At 42.9% G+C, this 19,991-nt stretch overlaps 1 protein-coding gene across 5 annotated transcripts in view; it reads right to left on the bottom strand.

Annotated features, from left to right (window-relative positions):
* Window positions 1–1,575: 1,575 nt before the first annotated feature.
* The window catches only part of LOC126268100 (proton-coupled amino acid transporter-like protein CG1139), a 70,323-nt gene continuing 51,907 nt past the window's right edge, over window positions 1,576–19,991 (bottom strand). For 4 of the 5 annotated variants that reach the window (XM_049973611.1, XM_049973609.1, XM_049973610.1 and 1 more), the window contains exons 10-12: window positions 18,854–19,032; window positions 15,477–15,700; window positions 1,945–2,657 (exon numbers count right to left, since the gene is read on the bottom strand). In XM_049973611.1, coding sequence (XP_049829568.1) covers window positions 2,380–2,657; window positions 15,477–15,700; window positions 18,854–19,032 — 681 coding nt within the window. In that variant the 3' untranslated portion in view covers window positions 1,945–2,379. Of the gene's footprint in view, window positions 2,658–15,476; window positions 15,701–18,853; window positions 19,033–19,991 lie in introns of all 5 variants that reach the window. The other variant, XM_049973612.1, reaches the window with a different exon arrangement.

Below are 19,991 nucleotides of genomic sequence, written 5' to 3' on the forward strand. Positions count from 1 at the left end.
GGCAAACGCAGACTGCAGAAGCCTTTTAGCTCTCGACTTCTGTTTTTCCAGTTATTTGTATTTTCAATTGTATTGCTTGCTATAGGTGACTGACTACTGCTTCACAGGAACTGTTGAAGGGTCTTAGGTGATACAAACATCCCGAAGACTTCAGCACTTTGTGATAAATGCGGCTAATGTAAATATCCCTCGAGGGTAATCTACGCAGGATGATTAAACTGGGAAGCTAATACCTTTTGTCATAGTTGGTGAAGCAGCATTTTCTCAGTCAAAACATAATGATCCCTGCTCCAGAAAGAACTTATCCACTAAACGAAGTGTGTGCAATTACAGAATAAGCCGTGGTCGAAGGTTGCTTGAATGCCCCTTTTGCCATTTGGACAATGGTGCATCTGATGCCGTCCCTTGGATGTACAAAGTTAGCACACGAAATTCTAAAATGATGTTTATTGCACAACAGTCAGGAGAAAAGATTGAGAACGCGTTGGAAATTAATGCTTTGATTGTCTATAGTTTAGCAGGAATGAACATATTTTCCCTAATTTTGCTGTTCCTGAAGTTTTATATTTTTATACACAAAAATTAACGCAGAATTGCCCGAGATATAAATACATCCTGGTCAGTGTAGTAATGATCAAGTCTGCACAAAGTTAAAACACGGGCCTAGCACACTTGTCTTTCTAGACGTGTTCGTTCTTTCCATTGCTGAATACTATTTTTTGCTACTACAGTGAAACCATTGATTGAGCAACAGCTGCGCGTTTTGCAGCTTCACTAAAAAATTAACTTTTCACTTTCAACTCTTCAAATGGTAACTAAGTAACCACCTGAGAACAGCGAAAGGCAAGACTGATGTTCTCTCTGAAGTACTTAGCATAACATCCATAGCTAAGTCCTGACTGACGACGTTTCTCCTGTAACATATCATGCCAATCTGTAACGAGAAACATTCACTGATGTACTGGAAAGGAGTCTGGTCATGTATTAGTTTCCACCGTTCTGGGAAAGCGCTTTTATTTTCTTAACGTCTCCTATCTTGAGATTTACCTTTAAGAACAAGGCTCTGTAACCTTCGTACTCTTTTTCCCATTTATTTGCGTAAGTGAGGAAAGCTTTTCTGCAGACTTGCTTAAGTGTAGCATTAATTGTCACAAGAAAATGTAACCGGTACAGTTTTACGATGAGATTGTGTCCTGTTGATAATAGTCTAAGTACACATTTATAGTTCACAAGACTAAAAAAGATGTCTGTTCATCGTCTGTATTGTAATTTTACAATTTTGTGGGCATACTAAGTTGTACCTTCTCTGAAATCCTGTTAAAGCATCGTCTTCGGCTCCCAAAAGACAATAAGGACAAACGTTAGTGTGATTGTATGAACAATTAACACACATTTTCGTGAGTTCCATTTTAACATACCCGCGAAGCTCCCGGGTTGGTTGATGCAATTCTAAAATAATTGCATGTTTGAAAACATTACTACAACTCTACCCTCATTTGCTTTTTCGGCATCTGAAGCTTGTAGTAGAAAACCTATTTTAACGAACTGTAGTTACAGGAACTACTACTAGGAGCGTTTATTATAGAAAATGCTTTATTGCACGAATGAAGACCTTTCTAAAGTGAAGCCTGGAACTATGTAGTCACGGACTCCATGAAGATGGATGGAATGAAGTCCATTCTATACAAAAATATGCTATTTCTTTGTACTTATAGCAAAGATTAGAGAATTTAACAATGCGTTATAGTCCAGATGTATTTTTTACGGGATGCTAAGACCATCTAAATAGGCTGAAGGTCCAATTTGTTCACTGCGCAACGTGACATTTCTGTTTCACCGTACAATTTCACCCGAGTAATGACATGTTTTAATTTTTGTTGTAAGATTAAGATTTTTAACTTAATAGGTATGACAATACAATTTAGAACCCAAATTTGTGTGCAACTTTCGTAATTGCTTCCAAATAATTTTATTTGGTAAAAAATAATTTTGTAATACAGATTTGTGAACTTTGCCAAACACTTCAACTTGCGACACCCGAGTTTCTAAATGTTTTCGAAACATTAAAAGCAATTTATTTGATGTATCAAATGGATGTTATGGATATTTTATATTTACAGGGCATGAATGAAAAGCCTTAAACTTACAAATTAAGTCAATAACACCGAGTTAACTGTATGAGCTATGTAAAAATGCTTACATAAAAATTGAGGAGATTAAGCCTTTACGCTTTTAGCGTACCAAAGAGCAAATAAATTATAATCTTATACTAATATTTTTCACAATTTTCAGCTTTAAACGTTAGATCAATTTGAAATACTGTTAGCCGAAGTTTTACACAATGAAACTTCCACAGCTGAAGTATTTCATCGTTATCAATTACTCAGTAACTGCATTTAATGATAGAGGTTCTTGACTTAACTCATTCAAGCTAACGTAGGTACCAGTAACTAAGCCTAGAAGACCAATAATGACTATAATCACGTGGAAGGCCATTCGCGACCATACCGCCGGTTCTCTTATGTTCCGAGATATTTCCTCCCAGTATGTGATCGCATGAATAATCGTTGGGAGTATTAGCCCGAGCATTGACAGGCACACTGCGCCAACCAGTGAAATTGCTGGACCCAGTCTCGGTACTATAAGCGGCAAACAGACTGAAACAAAAATGCAAGTTTTATGTTTTCATTTCAGTTCCACCCAGTAACTGGGCATTAATATTTTGGAAACTATTCTAAATGCGAACAGGAATATTACAGAGACAGATCACTATGAAATATCGTTTGACAACTCCATCTCTAATAGCTAACAGTTTTGTCATTACGTTGAAGAAAAGTGAAGCACAATTGAAATTTAAGTTACCGTCTCCACAGTATAGGGTAACAGTGTTTGTTGGAGTTAGACTGTACTGTGAGGTCATCAGTTCCTTCACCCTGTATGTATCTAACCAGGATTAATCCTCGGAAGGAGGATACAAAAGGCAAATTCTGAGAAGCTGAACTTTAAGGAAGATACAATAAGAAAGAGAAAATTAAGGAGAAGTAGTTGGGGAGTGAGAGCAGTGGGAGTAGTAAGTTGGGAGAGCCTCTATACCCAGCAGACAATTTGAGGTACCCAGAGCATGATATGAATTACCCAAAGGGAATGAGCAGCACAGAAAAAATGATGAAAGTTTAGGAACGATGAAACTAAAAACTGAAAATACACAACAAGGAAAATAAAAAGGCAGGAAGGACGGAGGCCAGGGCTGACTCCAATCGAAGGCCGCCATGGGACTCCTGGGCCAGATCAAGTAAGTGGTGCCCCTCCAACCCATCAGGCGGTCAATGAAGCCGAAATGCTCAACCTTACAGAGACAGCAGAAGCCACCTTCACAAATTGAACGTAAACCCAGGTCAGCCACTTCTGCATCTTTTAGTAGCACCAGATGTAGAGTAAGGAATGTCGGGAGATCGCCGAAAAGACAAATTTTGGCAGCCTAGTAGGATTCAGGTCACTGTCAGACAGGAAACACACCTGCAGTAATGTAGGTCCTCATGTATGAGAATTTGAATCAGCTACCCTTCGCCCATGCTTAGATGACAGGACAGTGGATTCCCTGCAAGAATCGTGAAAGGAAGACAGCCACATGATTGTGGTGTCCTTTTTTGCCCTGTGTTTGGGGAGTCCTGGACGAACTGTTTTGAGTTCCAGACATCCAACAAATGTAGTAGAGTCGACGAAATGTCGATTTCTGGGTGCCTTCCATTCCTGAAATTGGCATCCTTGTAACCAACTTTGCCAAACAGTCTCCTCGTTCATTTCCTGAGATACCAGGGGTCCAAATGAAGACAACTGACTGCCCAGCTTGATGTAGGTCAGAGAGGATCCTAGATGGTCAAGGCTGATGGGTCATGAGGGTAAGTATATAGACTGAAGGCCGCTTAGTGTGTCGCTGAAGACTGGAAGCATCTTGCTGCTGCAGGAACGAGCTTGACTAAGGACCAATTTAGCAGTGCAGACACTGCATCTTTCTGCAAGGAGCAAATTTCACTGCACCTTTAATGTGCGCAAGCAAAACTGGTTCATGCATTGATTGTTCAGCTGTCAGTGTACACCACTTTCGAACCTGGAAATGCATCTGTAAGTAGCATAGCCAGGACAGGTGGCGAAATACGATGGGGTCGACTCACTCTTTTTACAAATCAAGGAAGATCCGAAGTAGTGGTACACGCAGATGCTCCTGACAAGAGGCGACAGTGGGGGAATTAGAGTTTAGAGCAGAGACAATACAGCTGAACTGCAATTGTGACCCCAGTTCTGGGTCTCTATCGTTGGAGGCGAATTTCCCAGCTAGGAAAAAGGAGCATAGTTTGGATGCTTAGGGGAGCTGCAGACATATATAGCGTAACTGAGTAGCTGTTGTTGGCACATGATTCATAGTGGAGGGATCTCAGTATCTTCGATTAGGCTGTTCACAGACTTAGTTTGAAGAGCTCATGTTGCACGTTGGATCCCACAGTGCTGAATATGGACCAGTGACCACAATGCTGAGGGCGATACCGAACCCATTATAAAGACAGCACAGGTTCAGGGCTTCATAAAGTGGCATAAAGGTGTTACTGAGGCAACCAGGAGTATTAATACAACCAGCACCTTTCCTTAAGTTGGCTTAGATGGGGAAGCCATGTCAGCCAGTCATCAAAGACCAGATCCTAAAATCAGGTAACTCTCGACCACATTGAGCAATTGGTAGTCGAGGTAAAGTTTTGATTGTGGATGGACGGTAAGATGTTGACAGAAGGGCATGACCTGCATCTTGGCGGAGGAACACTGAAATCCATGGGTGAGCATCTCTGACTGCTTTTGAAATGGCACCCCCAGTCTGCTTCCAGTAACCTACATTAATGCAGCAGTAATAAAAGCAGAACTCGTCAGCATACAAGGAGGGTGATACTGAGGACCTCACAGCTGCTGGAAGACCGTTGATGGCCACTGGGAAAAGAGGGAGACCTAATGCAGAGCTCTATGGCACTTTTGTTCTCCTAGCTATGAGGGGGTTACTCTAGGAAGCAGCACTAACCACGTAAATACTGTGTGACAGGATGTTCACAAAAATTGGAAGCAGATCCTGGAAAGCCTGGTCATGTAAGGCAGCAAGGATCCCATGTCCTAAGCTTTTTGCAGGTTGAGCACAGGAACATGGTATTTACGCCTTGACGTCAGACGAATCAAATTATAAGAAGTGGAACAGCGTTGGTGGAAACGGTCCTGGGACAGCTAGTTCTTGAGGCTCAAGAAGCCAAAACTGGCGTAGGCTCGCCATAGGTTCTAGTAACTTATAGATAACATTTGGTAAACTAATTGGGCGATAGCTGCCCATTTCTAGGTGATTCTCACCTAGTTGCAACACCAGGACGATGGTGTTTTTCTCGACACCGAAATGGGAACTCACTCTCCAGATACATCTGAAGAGGGTAAGGAGATAACGCTGACAGTCCATTAATACGTATTGGAGCATTTGATTATGAACATAGCTTAGCCCTGGGACTTCATCATAACAAAAGGCTAGGACACTTCTTATTCGCTGAATGAAGCATTATAGAACGGCAGGTAGCATGTAGTGAAAGGTAAGTGCAATGGCTACATCCTCTGTTCAAGGACTCAAAAGGAAGGTCCATAATTCTCAGAGACCTGAGCATTATATAGAGCAGAATGTTTGGGTAAAGCATCTGGGTCAATGAAAATTCAACGTAATACGAAATATATCTGCAGATGACTGGTATCCATAGAGGTGTGTGACCTTCATCCAGATCTGCAATGGATGTTACATGGTCCAAAGGCCGTCATGTCCCATTCCCAGCATTCTTGCCTCCATCGTTTTATTCAGTGACCGATCTGGGCATGGGGCTACTAAAAAGGTAATTATGTGTTCAATCAATGGAAGACGCTTATGTCGTTTGAGAGCCTGCCTACAATCCATAATGGCCTCTGCAAATTCAGAGGTGTATCAAGGTACTACCTTCCCTTCCTATGAGGGGATCATAAGGAACAGGGGATAGCTAAGCAGACTGCTGATAGAATGGCTGCTGCTGCATTCTTGGCAGCCTCACTTATGCTTCCATTCAGTGGAGAATTCCAACATTCGAGTTGAAAACATCCCAGTCGGCATTTTGAAGAGCTTAAGTAGATGGGGATCCAGGGAGTGATGCTGAGGAAGAGACAGGAATATTGGCAACTGGTCGTAACCAACAGGTCTTATGGACACACCAGTGGAGGGACGGGAGAGGACTAGGGTGACAAATAGAAGGATCAATGGCCGATTAAGTTACATGTGCCACACTGAAGTATGTGGAGGCACCAGTATTCGAGAGACAGAGGTCGAGCTCTGCGACTAAGTTTTCGATGTCTACCGCATCCAGTGATCGTGGTTACACCCCGCAAGGGGTTATGGGCTTTTGAAGTAGTCCAGGATTAGCGAAAGTGGGGAGGGGCGATTTGAGGAACTGAGGAAGCAATGAAGACAATATGTTCTGAGATACCCCACCATTAAACATTACAGATGGTGTCCTGAAATACCCTTACCCAAACAGCCACAGCCTCTGAAGTTATATTAAGAGTAGAGTTCGCTATATGCAGAATTTAGTATGTATGTGAAAATTCAACCTGACACGCTACCATCAGCAGCATTCTTAAAATCCTCAGTAGCCAGAAAGGGCACTTTATGTTTGCTAGAAACAAAGTTTCCTAAAGGGAAACGCAAAAGCAGAGAGAGCAGCTTAAGAGATGTCATAGCTCTGCCAGGTGTTGGTAAAAACCTCTTCAGTTTCGAAGAGAAACGTGCGGTATGTATACCTTGAGGGCGTGAAGGAACCAAGGAGGCTAGTTATGTCCCAGGGTCACCTGCTGTTACTGGTCGAGACGGTATAGTATCAGCCAAGAGGTTCAGGCATGCGAGGTGCGATATGGATCTCAGGGGCCACCTTGGTCGCTGCCATGGCCACAGTAGCAGAAAGTCTAATCTTGTGGCGGAATTTCCTTCATCTTGGAACGTTTCTTTTCGTCATTCGTATCTTTAGCGTGTTTTATTGACTGGGACGGCTTCCCTGAATTAGTTTCAGAGATTGTCGTTAGTGAAGCCATATGACCAGCAACCTGTGGTGCCTTCAGCCTCTGGTTGGTATCCAGTTGCACACCAGGAGAAAGCTTTTAGGGGAGTGATCCGAGGGACCCATTTTCTGGGATGGGAAGCCATATGTGGGTGATGCGTTTCCAGCTAGCAGATTGAGATCAGCTTCCCAGGTGGGTGGAAAGCTTTTGGTCATTGCCTCCAAACTGGGTTTGAGGGATGTAGCAGGAAGAAAGCCAATTATCACGGGGACATGCATAGTCGAACAGCCCTAAGGGCTCGCTGTCGGAGCTGTAACAGGTGGGATTACTGTCTGCAAAGAGGTGGACACCGTCATAGTTTTAGTGTATGTCATTGTAATGTGTGCAGGTGGTAGACAATTTTTCTTGGTGTTATGTCAGTAACACCCGAGTGTCATATTTATTTAATATTTTTCTCTATTGAAGACACTGCAGTCTGGTGAGTAGGGAGAATGGTGCTCTCGCAAAGTGATGCAGAGAGGGGGAAAATCACAAGAACCGTTTTCATGTAACGGTCGTTCACTATCTCTAACCATTGGGCTGGCATCTAACACGAAGACATGTGCTCAAATTTCCCACATTTTAAGCACTGCAGGGATGGGGGGGGGGGGGGGTCAGTTTTACATCAGATCGATATTCTATGACGTTTATATTTTAGGTAACGAATCAGTGTCAAAGGCGAAGATGAAGGCCCTAGTAATAACCCTAGTGTCTTTTGGTCTCTACAGACAAATGTACATCCCTCCCTCCAAGCTGGTACATAGCTCATCGTACAATTGTAAGGAGGAGGTCACAATGGAAATGGTGCCTTGAACCATGTTTACACTATTATGGCCAGTCAGTCACTTATGTTAACCAGCACATAACAAGAATGCAACACCTATGAATGGATAGGGATGCTGTTTCAATCTAAATTGAGCCATTGTTCGTTTGGAGATGGCTGCAACTTCCCCAAAGAACTGTATAGTCTCTACAAAGGAGGAATGTTTTCCAGCCAAAAAGGAATCCCCATCCATTCTTGTACAGACCAGGTATTGAGCAGAGTTTATCCTGACCTTCCTGTCACAGCATAGTCAGGTTAAGCATTGAAGTGTCGCATTTGTCTGCATCCCCATTCAGAACGAGGGCTTCCCATATGGGAGCCACCCAGCCGCAGCAATGGCTGGGTGACCAGTAATCAATTGCTCACAGTCCCAGTGCTTAACTCTGGATGTGCACATACTCCTTGGAATATACAGGGAGGTATCACAGCTTAGGTAGCAACAGTGTCATCTCTGCAATGTCTGTGGCAACAACCATGCAGGTACTTTACGATCTCCCTGGCTAGGTCTGATTTTGGGCGTACTGTCTTACTGAAAAGATACTGTCCTAAGATGAAAAGTCACAAAGGTGGAACAGACACCACATTCAGCAACCATCCCTGCATGGTTTACTTTTCTGCAAAATTTGGTAAAGTCATTCCAGATCAAACCCAACAATGAGGTCGATACATTTATTAATTCAGAGCTGTAGAAAGTGCTGGAAGTTAAATTAAAAATAAGGTCCTAAATCGAATTCCACGTCCTAGCGAAATTTATGCCAGGAGGACCGACTGACTGGGAGACAGAGGAGAAAAGGGATAGTCGTATATGGTTGCTATATAGAAAGGGAAGTAGTGCTTGAAAGGCTGTGACTGTCGTAATCAAGCACATACTCAGCCGAGTTCTGAGCCCCTTGGGAGGAGGGCTTGGGGGAGGGAGAAAAAGGTGGGAGTGGTACTCTTGCGAATATGTAGTGAGTGCGAGGTAAGTAGTAGGAAACATTATGTCTCAGCTATAACCTGCAAGCTACCTTAAGGTATATGGATGTGGGTACTTTGGATGTTTTATATAGTCCATCTGTCCTATCCTGTTCCTTTTAGAAGGCTGCACTGAAGAACTATTACAGTACACCGTTAATGAACTTTCGTGTACACGATGCGTAAGAGGATTATTGTGAACTGTCAAGTGTAACACCGCAAGAGACAAAGATTGCGTGCTACAGACGAGAAATTTAACCGACAGGAAGAGGATGCTGTGATATGCAAATGGTAAGCTTTTGAAGGCATTCACACAAAAGTGTCGCCGGTGGCGACACCTACAACGTGCTGACATGAGGAAAGTTTCTAACCGATTTCTCATTTCCTGGTGAAACGTTGTTGTGATGCCTCGTGTAAGGAGGAGAGATTCCTACTATCACGTTTCCGACTTTGATAAAGGTCGGATTGTAGACTATCGCCGGTTTTATCTTATTGCGACGTTGCTGCTCACGTTGGTCCAGATCCAATGACTGTTAGCAGAATATGGAATCCGAGTTCAGGAGGGTAATACGGAACGCCGTACTGGGTTCTAACGGCCTCTTTACACTAGCAGTCGAGATGACGCATTTTATCAGCATGGCTGTAACGGTTCCTGCAGCCACGTCTCGATCCCATAGTCAACAGGTCGGGACGTTTGCTAGACAACCATCTACACGCACAGTTCGACGACGTTTGCAGCAGCATGCACTATCAACTGTGACCATGTCTGCCGTTACCCTTGACGCTGCATCACGGGCAGGAGCGCCTGCGATGGTGTACTCTACGACGAACCTGGGCGCACCAATGGCAAAAACATTTTTTTTCGAATGAATCCAGGTTCTGTTTATAGTATCATGATGGTCATATCCGTGTTTGGCGACATCGCGGTGAACGCACATTGGAAGCATGTATTGGTCCTCGCCATGCTGGCCTATCACCCAGCGTGATGGTATGGGGTGCCATTGGCTACACGTCTGTCACCTCTTGTTCGCACTGTCGGCACTTTGAACACCGGACGTTACATTTCAGATTTGTTGCGACCCATGGCTCTACCCTTCATTCGATCCCTGCGAAACCCTACATTTAAGCAGGAAGATGCACGATCGCATGTTGCATGTCCTGTACGGGCCTTCCTGAATACAGAAAATGTTCGACTGCTGCCCTGGTCAGCACATTCTCCAGATCTCTCACAAATTGGAAACGTCTGGTCAATGATGGCCGATCAACTGGCTCGTCACAACATGCCAGTAACTAATCTTTATGAACTGTGGTATCGTGTTGAAGCTACGTGGAGATGTACCTGTACACGTCATTCATGCTCTGACAATGCCCAGGCTTATGAAGGCCGTTATTACGGCCAGAGGTGGTGGTTCTGGATACCGATGTCTCAAGATCCATGGTGCCCAACTGCGTGAAAATTTTATCACATGTCAGTTGTAGTAACATTCCAATTCACCGTTCGTTTTAACTTCAAACGCTCACAGAAAAGCTGCTTTTTGGAGTTGGCGCATAATATTCTGAGGAATAATTCTTCGATGTACAGACGTCCGAATTCCGTAATTTTCTTCGACTATCACCCTGTGGTTTCCCTGTAACGCATTGGGGAATAACTTCAATTGCACCAGAGGGAGCTGTGGAGAGTGGACACTGTAGAGGAAGACAGATTGAAATATATCAAACAAATAACTGAGGAAGTAGAAGTAGATTGCAAGTGCTACTCTCATATGTAAAGTTTAACACGAGAGGAATTGGTAGCGCGCCTCATCAAACCAGTCAGATGACTGGTGACTCAGCATTTTTGGGCAGTGTTTAGGTTGGCTGATATCTCCAAGTGCGCAGGGCAGAAGCAAGGCGTAAATGTTCGCTTTCTCCTGGTCACCAGATCAGGCATTAAAGTGTGGACACGTAACAGTTCACAGTGACAGGTATTTTCAACTTCACAGGGAAATGATGACCGTGTAGGGAACATCAGATTTTAAATTATTGTTTAATGTTTGCACGTGAGTGCAAGGACACATATAAAAGAGTGAAGAACACTGAAGTTCATGAATACTGCAGTATTAATTACCACAATACTTGTATCTATACGCTTTACATCCCCATATACGTGAAAGAATTATTTATTTCCAATTCATGAAATAGAAATTGACAGTTTCTCAAATATCGTACTAAGCTAAGCAACATCACATCCACTTCATATTAATCTTTTCGTTTTTACAGCACAAATTTATCTGTGTGGTTCAAGTAGATTTGTCATATCAGACGCCGGAAAGATTAGTTCAACTTTTAGATGATTTCCGTTCAGCCAGTTCCCCTTCAGAACCAGCAAAGGTGAGTGAGAGTTAACTTTTTCTTTGACAAATGCACACTGACAGCGCTCACCAGGTCTACGTCGTAAGCTCAAACGACCATCATTTGCGATCATGCAAAATTTGCTTTCATCACTGAAGTGATCTTCTGATGGTACTGTCCGCGTCGTGCACTGGATGCTGTGGTGTGAGTGGAAGACGCACTGGAGATACGTATGCCCGTAGTCCCACTGCTAAGAATCAGTTCGCCATAGTTCACATTGCCACGTCTGGGGAACACTGCCCTCTTACCTGCGGTATCTGTACGATCTGCCACTGCTGCCCTTACAGTACAAGAATCCTGGCAGGTGTTTGTGCTGCATGGGCATCTATAATCTCTTCTACGGATGTGAATGTTCCGAGTAACACTGATACCAGTATCTGTGCAGACCTGACGGGACACGTCGAGCTCGTGTGGCAATTCTGCGAAAGGACCATCTCGCTACTCGGAAAGCCACACTTTGACCTCTTTCAAACTCGCCCAGTTGGCTATACGAAGCCGGAGTGCGTTTCTGTAGAATGGTTGCCTGCTTCCACCACAGAGCTCCTTCTGGCTGTGAGCACTGCCTATTGAAGGGCAGAGACAAATCGTGGTCTGGTGGCTAAACAAAACTATACCGTCTTCAGCAATATTCCTTCGGAGTACACTCGAATACAGTTTTACGAAGCCTATGTCACACGGACCGCGCTTTCGAACGTAAACGATGTGCGTGACCAGTTCAACGTGCTTCTGAACGTTCAGATAGGACGCCACTTGTTCGTACGGTACGTGTGTCTACGTTTTGTACGCTATCGCAGCGCGCTCCAGATGCAGTTTTCGTCCTTATGTGGATCGCAAATCACATTTTATGAAATGGCCGGGGGGTAGGATTCCTACGTTAGCCCTTTTACGAAGCACATTTCCTGCCTTATCCATATGCTAGTCATGTATTTCTGTCTGTAGCAGACATAAATAAAACCAGTGTACGTTTTCCAGTCAGTAAGAGCATCGGCTTATGAAAGTTCCCTGCGATAGAATTTTACAATAGTTATTCACACAAAGTAAAAATTATTTTATCTTTCTCACTTTAGTAAATGCTTAAGGTCATTCTTACTTTACCACTGTTCCTTTTCAGTAGCCGACTCTTCAGAACGGGTGAAACAAACCCCGAAACAAGAAAAAACAACGTATCTTGTGAAAGTAATGCAAGCCAAACACACTAGGTAGAGCACAATAGTATTTACATGTTGTCTTCATTCCTGAAACTGGTTTCATGCAGCTCTCCATACTAATCTATCCTGTGCAAGCTCCGTCTCCCAGTACCTACTGCAACCAACATCCTTCTGTATCCTGCTTTATGTATTTATCTCTGTCTCCCTCAACGATTTTTACCCTCCACGATAACCTCCAGTGCTGTATTTGTGATCCCTTGATGTCTTAGGACATATCCTACAAACCGATCCCTTCTCCTTCTCAAGTTGTGCCAGAAACTCATCCCTATTGTATTCAATACCTCATCAGTTACGTGGTCTATCCAACTAATCTTAAACCCTCTTCTGTAGCACCACATTTCGAAAGCTTCTATTCTCTTGTTCAAACTATTTATTGTCTATGTTTCACTTCCATACATGGCTACACTCCATACAAATACTTTCAGAAACTACTACCTGACACTTAAATCTATGCCCGATGGTTAATTTCTCTTCAGAAACGCTTTCCTTGCCACTGCCAGTCTAAATTTGATATCCTCTCTACTTCGACCATCAGTTATTTTGCTCCCCAAATAGCAAAACTCCTTCACTACTTTAAGTGTCTCATTTCCTAATTTAATTCCCGCAGCATCATCCAATTTAATTCCACTACATTCCATTATCCTCTTTTTACTTTTGTTTATGTTCATCTTATATCCTTTCAAAACACTGTCCATTCCGTTGAACTGCTCTCCCAAGGCTTTCGCTGTGTGACAAAATTACAATGTCATCGACGAACCTCAAAGTATTTATTTCTTCTTCCTGGATTTTAATACCTACTCCATATTTTTATTTTGTTTCCTTTGCTGCTTGCTGAATATATAGATTGAATAACATCGGGTAGAGACTACAACCCTGTCTCACTCCCCAACCACTGCTCTTTCATGTCCCTCGACTCTTATAACTGCCATCTGGTTTCTGTACAAATTGTAAATAGCCTTTCGCTCCCTGTAATTTACGCCTGCCACCTTTAGAATTTGAAAGTATTCCAGTTAACATTGTCAAAAGCTTTCTCTAAGGCTACAAATGCTAGAAACGCAGGTTTGCCTTTGCTTAATTTTTCTTCTAAGATGAGTCCTAAGGTCAGTATTGCCTGACGTGTTCCAACATCTCTACGGAATCCAAACTGATCTTCCCCGAGGTCGGCTTCTAGTTTTTCGATTCATCTGTAGAGAATTCGCGTTAGTATTTTGCAGCTGTGACTTATTAAACTGACATTTCGATAATTTCCACATCTGTCAACACCTGCTTTCTTTATGATTGGAATTATATTCTCGAAGTCTGAGGGTATTTCGCCCGTTTCATAAATCTTTCTCACCAGATGGAAGAGTTTGGTCAGGACTGGTTCTCCCAAGGCCGTCAGTAGTTCTAATGAAATGTTGTCTACTCCCGGGCCCTTGATTAGATTCAGGTCTTTCAGTGCTCTGTCAAACTCTTCACACAGTATCGTATCTCCCATTTCATCTTTATCTACATCCTCTTCCATTTCAATGATATTGTCCTCAAGTACATCACCCTTGTATAGACCCTCTATATACTTCTTCCGCCTTTCTGCTTTCCCTTCTTTGCTTAGAACTGGGTTTCCATCTCAGCTCTTGATATTCATTAAAGTGTTTCTCTTTTCTCTAAAGATCTCTAATTTTCTTGTAGGCAGTATCTATCTTACCCCCAGTGAGAAGCTTCTACATCCTTACATTTGTCCTCTAGCCATCCCTGCTTAGCCATTTTGCACGTCCTGTAGATCTCATTTTTGAGACGTTTGTATTCTTTTTGGCCTGCTTCACTTACTGCATTTTTATATTTTCTCCTTTCTTCAATTAAATTCAATATTTAATCTGTTACTGAAGTATTTCTACTAGCCCTCGTCTTTTTACCTACTTGATCCTGTGCTGCCTTCAGTACTTCATCCCTCAGAGCTACCCATTCGTCTTCTACTATATTCTTTTCCCCCATTCCTGTAAATTGTTGCCTTATGCTGTCCCTGAAACTCTGTACAACCTCTGGTTTAGTCAGTTTATCCAAGTCCCATCTCCTTAAATTGCCGTATTTACATAACATCGAATATTATAGAATATGTTTTGTGAAGCAATTAAAGTATAAAAATCCATTCGAAAATGCGAAACTTACTGAAAACCATTTGAATGCAATAAGACGCGACACATCTCTTTTTACTTTACCATTCTGCATACCCTTTCATTCATTACGCTGCATTAAGCATGAAAGACACGACCGTACTTTTCGTTTTACCGTTTTCTGAAAGCTTTATGGTAAATACGACTTGACATTTAATCATAACCATTTGTTCGAAGAAACCTTTATGGTGCCTCAATATGCTGTTGCCTTCAAACTGCGTACTTTCATGAAACGCAAATTACAGCAATTCTTTAAAGGCCAATATGACGATTCCCGTCTTATTGCAACCAGTCACAAAATTAACAACCGGTTTTTGAGAGATCCTAAATTTTCTGGTGATTATAAACGCGAAATACACATATTGGCTGTAAATGAAATACCATACAGCCTAATGTGTATGGAATCTTATGGGACTTAACTGCAAATGTCATCAGACCCATAATATTTTTAAGCACACACACACACACACACACACACACACACACACACACACGAGGACTAACCTCCGCCGGGACCAGCCGCACCGTCTATGGCTGCAGCGCCCTAGACCTCTTGGCTAATCTCGCGCGGCGTCTACGTTCAAACAAGCCTTCAGAATATCGGACATACTGAATACCCAAACCTCAATTTTTCATGGTATGACGTCAGGCACTCGGCGCCCTCCATGTTCGAACGCACAGTCCGTTTGCAGACAGTTTAAGATATCTCCGTTAAGAATTATATGTTTTGATCTCTTTGCCAGTATTTTGATATTTAGGTAAATGTACGCACCCGCACTTTGTAACCAAATACCACTCTAGTGCATGCTTGAGTTGTCTTACCTGTGGCCAACATCAGGAGTACTTTGAAGAGGAACCTGGGCGCTTGACCGACCTCTTCGCGCCTTCCGGCGCAGTGCGTAAGGCGCTGTAGGGACCCCACACGGAAACAAGACTGTATTATGACGTTCACCCATTTCCATAGGATCTCTTCCGGGACGTAGAACTGCAGCGGGTACGTCAGAAATATTGCCAGCGTCACCGTTTTCCTCACCCACAACGCCAGGCTGTAAAGGAAAGGCGTCATCGGCGGCGTATACGCAGAAGCATCAGCTATTGTCGATAAGCTTTAAGTTTGATTTTACCTCAACTATTTTTCCTTATTTCTTAATTTTGTGACTATCGTGCTGTATCCGTACTAGCGACGGTCTACTGAAAGTAGTTGAAAATAAAATAGAAATAGCGAAGTCTAATCTGTACTGTGCATACTATTTTCAATTTTTGTCCCCAAAATTGCTCTCAGTTGCATGTGTAATATTCATGGAGCTACTACAACCTGTAAGATTATTAAATGCTGAAGTATAAGGATGAAGGTCTGCAACTTGACCTCATGACGGTCTTTATGTTTAAGAAGTCTTTCACAATTGACATGCTTGATACTTTTACGTGTGCCCTGCAGTTTAAGCTACCTTCAACGGGATCATGTTAGATTAACTGTGTTGGACCTTAGGACGTTTAAACACTGACAGATAAAAACTCAGAACCAAAAAATTATGTACAGTAATGAAATTCCTGGAATACATTGGTCTAGGTAGCACATTTAAGTGATTAACATTGCAAGATAACAGGTTACAGTAAGCGCGAGATAAACCATTGCAAATAGGAAACACGGGTACATTAAAAACCGGCGTAACCTTAGAAATATTTGTTACAACCAGGCAAATGGCAAGCATTGTGTTGTACAGATGCAGGATGTCGTTTGGGGGATTGGAGTTACACGCTTATCGCACCTAGTCTGTCAATAGAGGGAGCGTAATGGTGGTTGTGTAGACGGATGGTGTGATGGAGAAGATCAATACTCTATGTTGACACTTGAGAGCATGTTGGGTTACGACAGTTTCTGGGCGATCGTTGTCCCGCAACATCCCCGGGAATACTGCTGCTGAATAGCAGCACGACAGGTCAAATCAGATTCACAGACAATTTTGCCCTCAGGGTGTATAGGATAATCACGAAAGCGCTCCTCCTGTCGTTAGAAATCCAGACAAGAATTCCATGTCTATTCCATTTGTATCTAGCACACGAAGAGGTTGGTTGGAGGTCCTCAATTGGTCTCATAAGCAGCACACGGCCATCGCTGGCACTGAGGCACCACCGGCTTTCATCTGAAAACACAACCGACCACCACACGCACTCCAAATAGCTCTAGCTTGACAGCACTGACGTCGCCAATGGCGGTGTTTTGGGTCACTGGAATGCACACTACAGAGCGTCTGGCTATGAGCTGTCCAAGACCTAACCAATTTTTAACAGTTTTTGTCAGCATGGTGCCACTGATGCTCAAATTTCTGATGCGTATGCTGTACGATGTGCCAGAGCCATACACTGAACATGGTATTCCCTCTCAATAGTGCCATGTGGCGGTCAGGAGCACCGTCTTTTTGAGACCCCACATTCATTTGGCCACAGCTGCCAGCTGCCATGGTACAGTGGCCACATTCCTGCCAAGTGGTCCTTCATTATCGCAGAAGGAACATCCAGCTTGCAGTAGCCCTATTTTTGCATATTTAAGAGACGCCTTGAAGGCAACAGAACAGCAGCCAGGACGAATAGGTTTCTAGAAAGTGCTTAGAGTACAAAGGAGATGCCATAGGAATGGTGTTGGTTTGGCTGGGATATCACATTAGCTTATGTGCCTAGCAGCGAGGCGCGGCAGTGCGTTGCCAGTGACCATATGTAAAGTTCTACACCACGCCCCGCAGGGCAGGGCGTGGCATGCCGCGGAGTTAAAAGGTGGAGGCAGCGTAGCCCATGAGAGAGTTCAGTCCAGACAGTGGTCCAGGAAGGATGTTGGTGTAGGTCAAACCCGGTTCCTGGACAAAATATTCGCTTTTGCGCTGCTCGCACGCATACTTAGCTGCGTACCGCCGTGAGATTCTACAATCAGAAGTACTGTAGTTTCATTCAAGTCAGTATCCAATTTTTGTTGAGACGAGTAATTGAAGGTCTCAGTTATTCAGGTATTGTCTTTGTTCGATTATTTCCCCAGGGAGTTCCATAACTCTCTGAAACTTCCAGTTAGCCGTCTCCACGTTGGCTGACTGGGCTTTTTTCAGTGTCATTGAGCCTCTGAACCGCTTGCTGGACGCCACAGTATTGCATGACCTCGTTCAGACTCAATGCGGCGATCTTAATGGCGTCTTTCTTGCCTTGAAGGCATTCTTAAGTAGCATCAGCTCACCACGTCCAATCTTTACGGTAACTAACGCTCGCGACTTAAAACGTATTTAAAGCAAACGGTTTATTCAGCAGAGTTCCTGGCTCGAAATCCGAAACACGCCTACCAACTTTGGTTTATATCGCTCAACCCGTCGGTGCTTTTTTTTCTCGCCTTCAGTGGTATCAAGGCCATTTTCACTAGAATGTGAACCTAAGCGGAATAAATATTCATGTTATGACGTCATCTGACAAACCTCTTAACACTATCTAAATTTCCTTTTTGCGCTACAACAGTTATCAGAATGCATTCAGATAGTGAGGATTATCACGTGTTTAGTCGATAGCGATGAAAATAGGTTCCAAATAGTTTTGCACTTCATGCAAAAATTATAAATCCGTCTTAAAGATGGAAGAGCTTTTCGTGGTTTGCGTCTGTTTCAGGTACTGTCAGCCTGCGCAATTTCATTTTGCACGATTCTTTGCCGCCGGAGAACAGTTTAGGAGGTGTGTTTAATATGAAACACTATGCAACCCATTTCAGTTTTGGCCTTAGTATACCGGGCAAATGGAAACAAATTTGTAGACTAGGTCAAATCCCGAAGCTGGTCAAAGTTCTCTCTCTCTTAACTCTATCAACACTCCTGGAACTGCCGCTGGTTTTAAGTTTGATTAACTTAATACTTTCCAATTAATACCGCTATTGTTTTAATAGCTTACAATGTCGTGTCTTCTATGTATTTTGGATTTAGTGCAGAAGAAAATACAGAAAATCGTAGTGGAACGAGAAATTGTGAACTTATTGCGGAATCACAGGCAAGATGTTAGGCTAAGTAGTTTGCAAAATGTTGCGTCACTAGTGGACTATCACATATTATTGAATTTTGTCTTTGGACCACTGAAACTATCTTTTCTTCAACTGTGTTTGTTTTAGTATGCATACACCATGAAATTCCCGACCCTCTTCGAACTAAAATCTACGAAGTTCAGGAATATTTACTTACGTGTTATCTGGTGGAAGGTTCAGTGTGATGCTTCCTTTCGTTTTCTCGCCATATGCCAAGTAACCCAAGGAGCCCATCAGAATGTACAGGATAGTAATTATGGCCATAGCAAAATTCAGAACGCCACAGCCTTTCAGGAAGTTAGTAGGATCCTTCATCTGATTTTCGAGCGTCAATACCTGTCAACAACGAGCAGTTAGTCACCTCTAAACAGAACACTATTCTCAATTAAGTTTTGGCTTCACTTTCTATACAAACTTTTCTAGTGTTGTAAGAGATTTCTCTAGCTGTGGAAACTACAGTTTTGAATGTAATTACAGAAAATAGTGGTGTTACGATGTTACAAGTAGTCCATCAGTGGATAGCTCAGTGTTTTACGCATTGATATTTTTCTTAGCGAATACTTAAAAAGTAACCAGAAAGTAGTGTTATGTATTTGCCATGACTAGCTTGCAAGCCTGCTCTATGGCCTGAAATGGACGAGTGGATACCTTTGAAGTTCTGGAATAACGGACATTAATTTTCTTGAGAAAAAGCAACGTACCTGTTCTGTTCGTTAAATGAAGGAGCATGTGTCTTTCGGGTGTGATCAAGCGTATGGGATTCAAGACATACAGGCATGGCATACGATTCTGATCATTTAATGATACGGTAAATTTCGCTGAATTACTTTTCATAGATCAGATTGTTCCAAGTGGGAGAACTATGTTTACGCAATGAGAAGTACACGCATGCAGAGCACTTAGCCTGCTAGAAATAAAGTTTCCACACAAGTTACATGAAAATGGCAACTGAAGTAATCTTCGTTGGGTGGATGATTGATTGATTGATGTCGAAGGGACCAAAAAGCAAGATCATCAGACCCTTCTTTCTAAAGTGGTCCATTCGGACGGATTTGCGTATCAGAAGGGGCATAACGATGAATGGTAAAAGGCTACGAAGCGTGTAAGTGCAATCGTGTTGTCAATGGTGAAAAGGAGGGAAGTGAGCCAGTGGGCAACCCCAAGGTTATGCTGGAGTCAGGAAATATCCCACCTTTGATGCAGTACACTCAAGACCACCTGTTGTTCAAAAGCGTTCAACCGCTGTAACATAAGAGCGCGTAACGTAAAAGGAGACCAAATCTAAAAGAAACGAT

The sequence above is a fragment of the Schistocerca gregaria genome, chromosome 4 (assembly GCF_023897955.1).
Source record: "Schistocerca gregaria isolate iqSchGreg1 chromosome 4, iqSchGreg1.2, whole genome shotgun sequence".
In the NCBI taxonomy this organism is placed as follows: domain Eukaryota; kingdom Metazoa; phylum Arthropoda; class Insecta; order Orthoptera; family Acrididae; genus Schistocerca; species Schistocerca gregaria.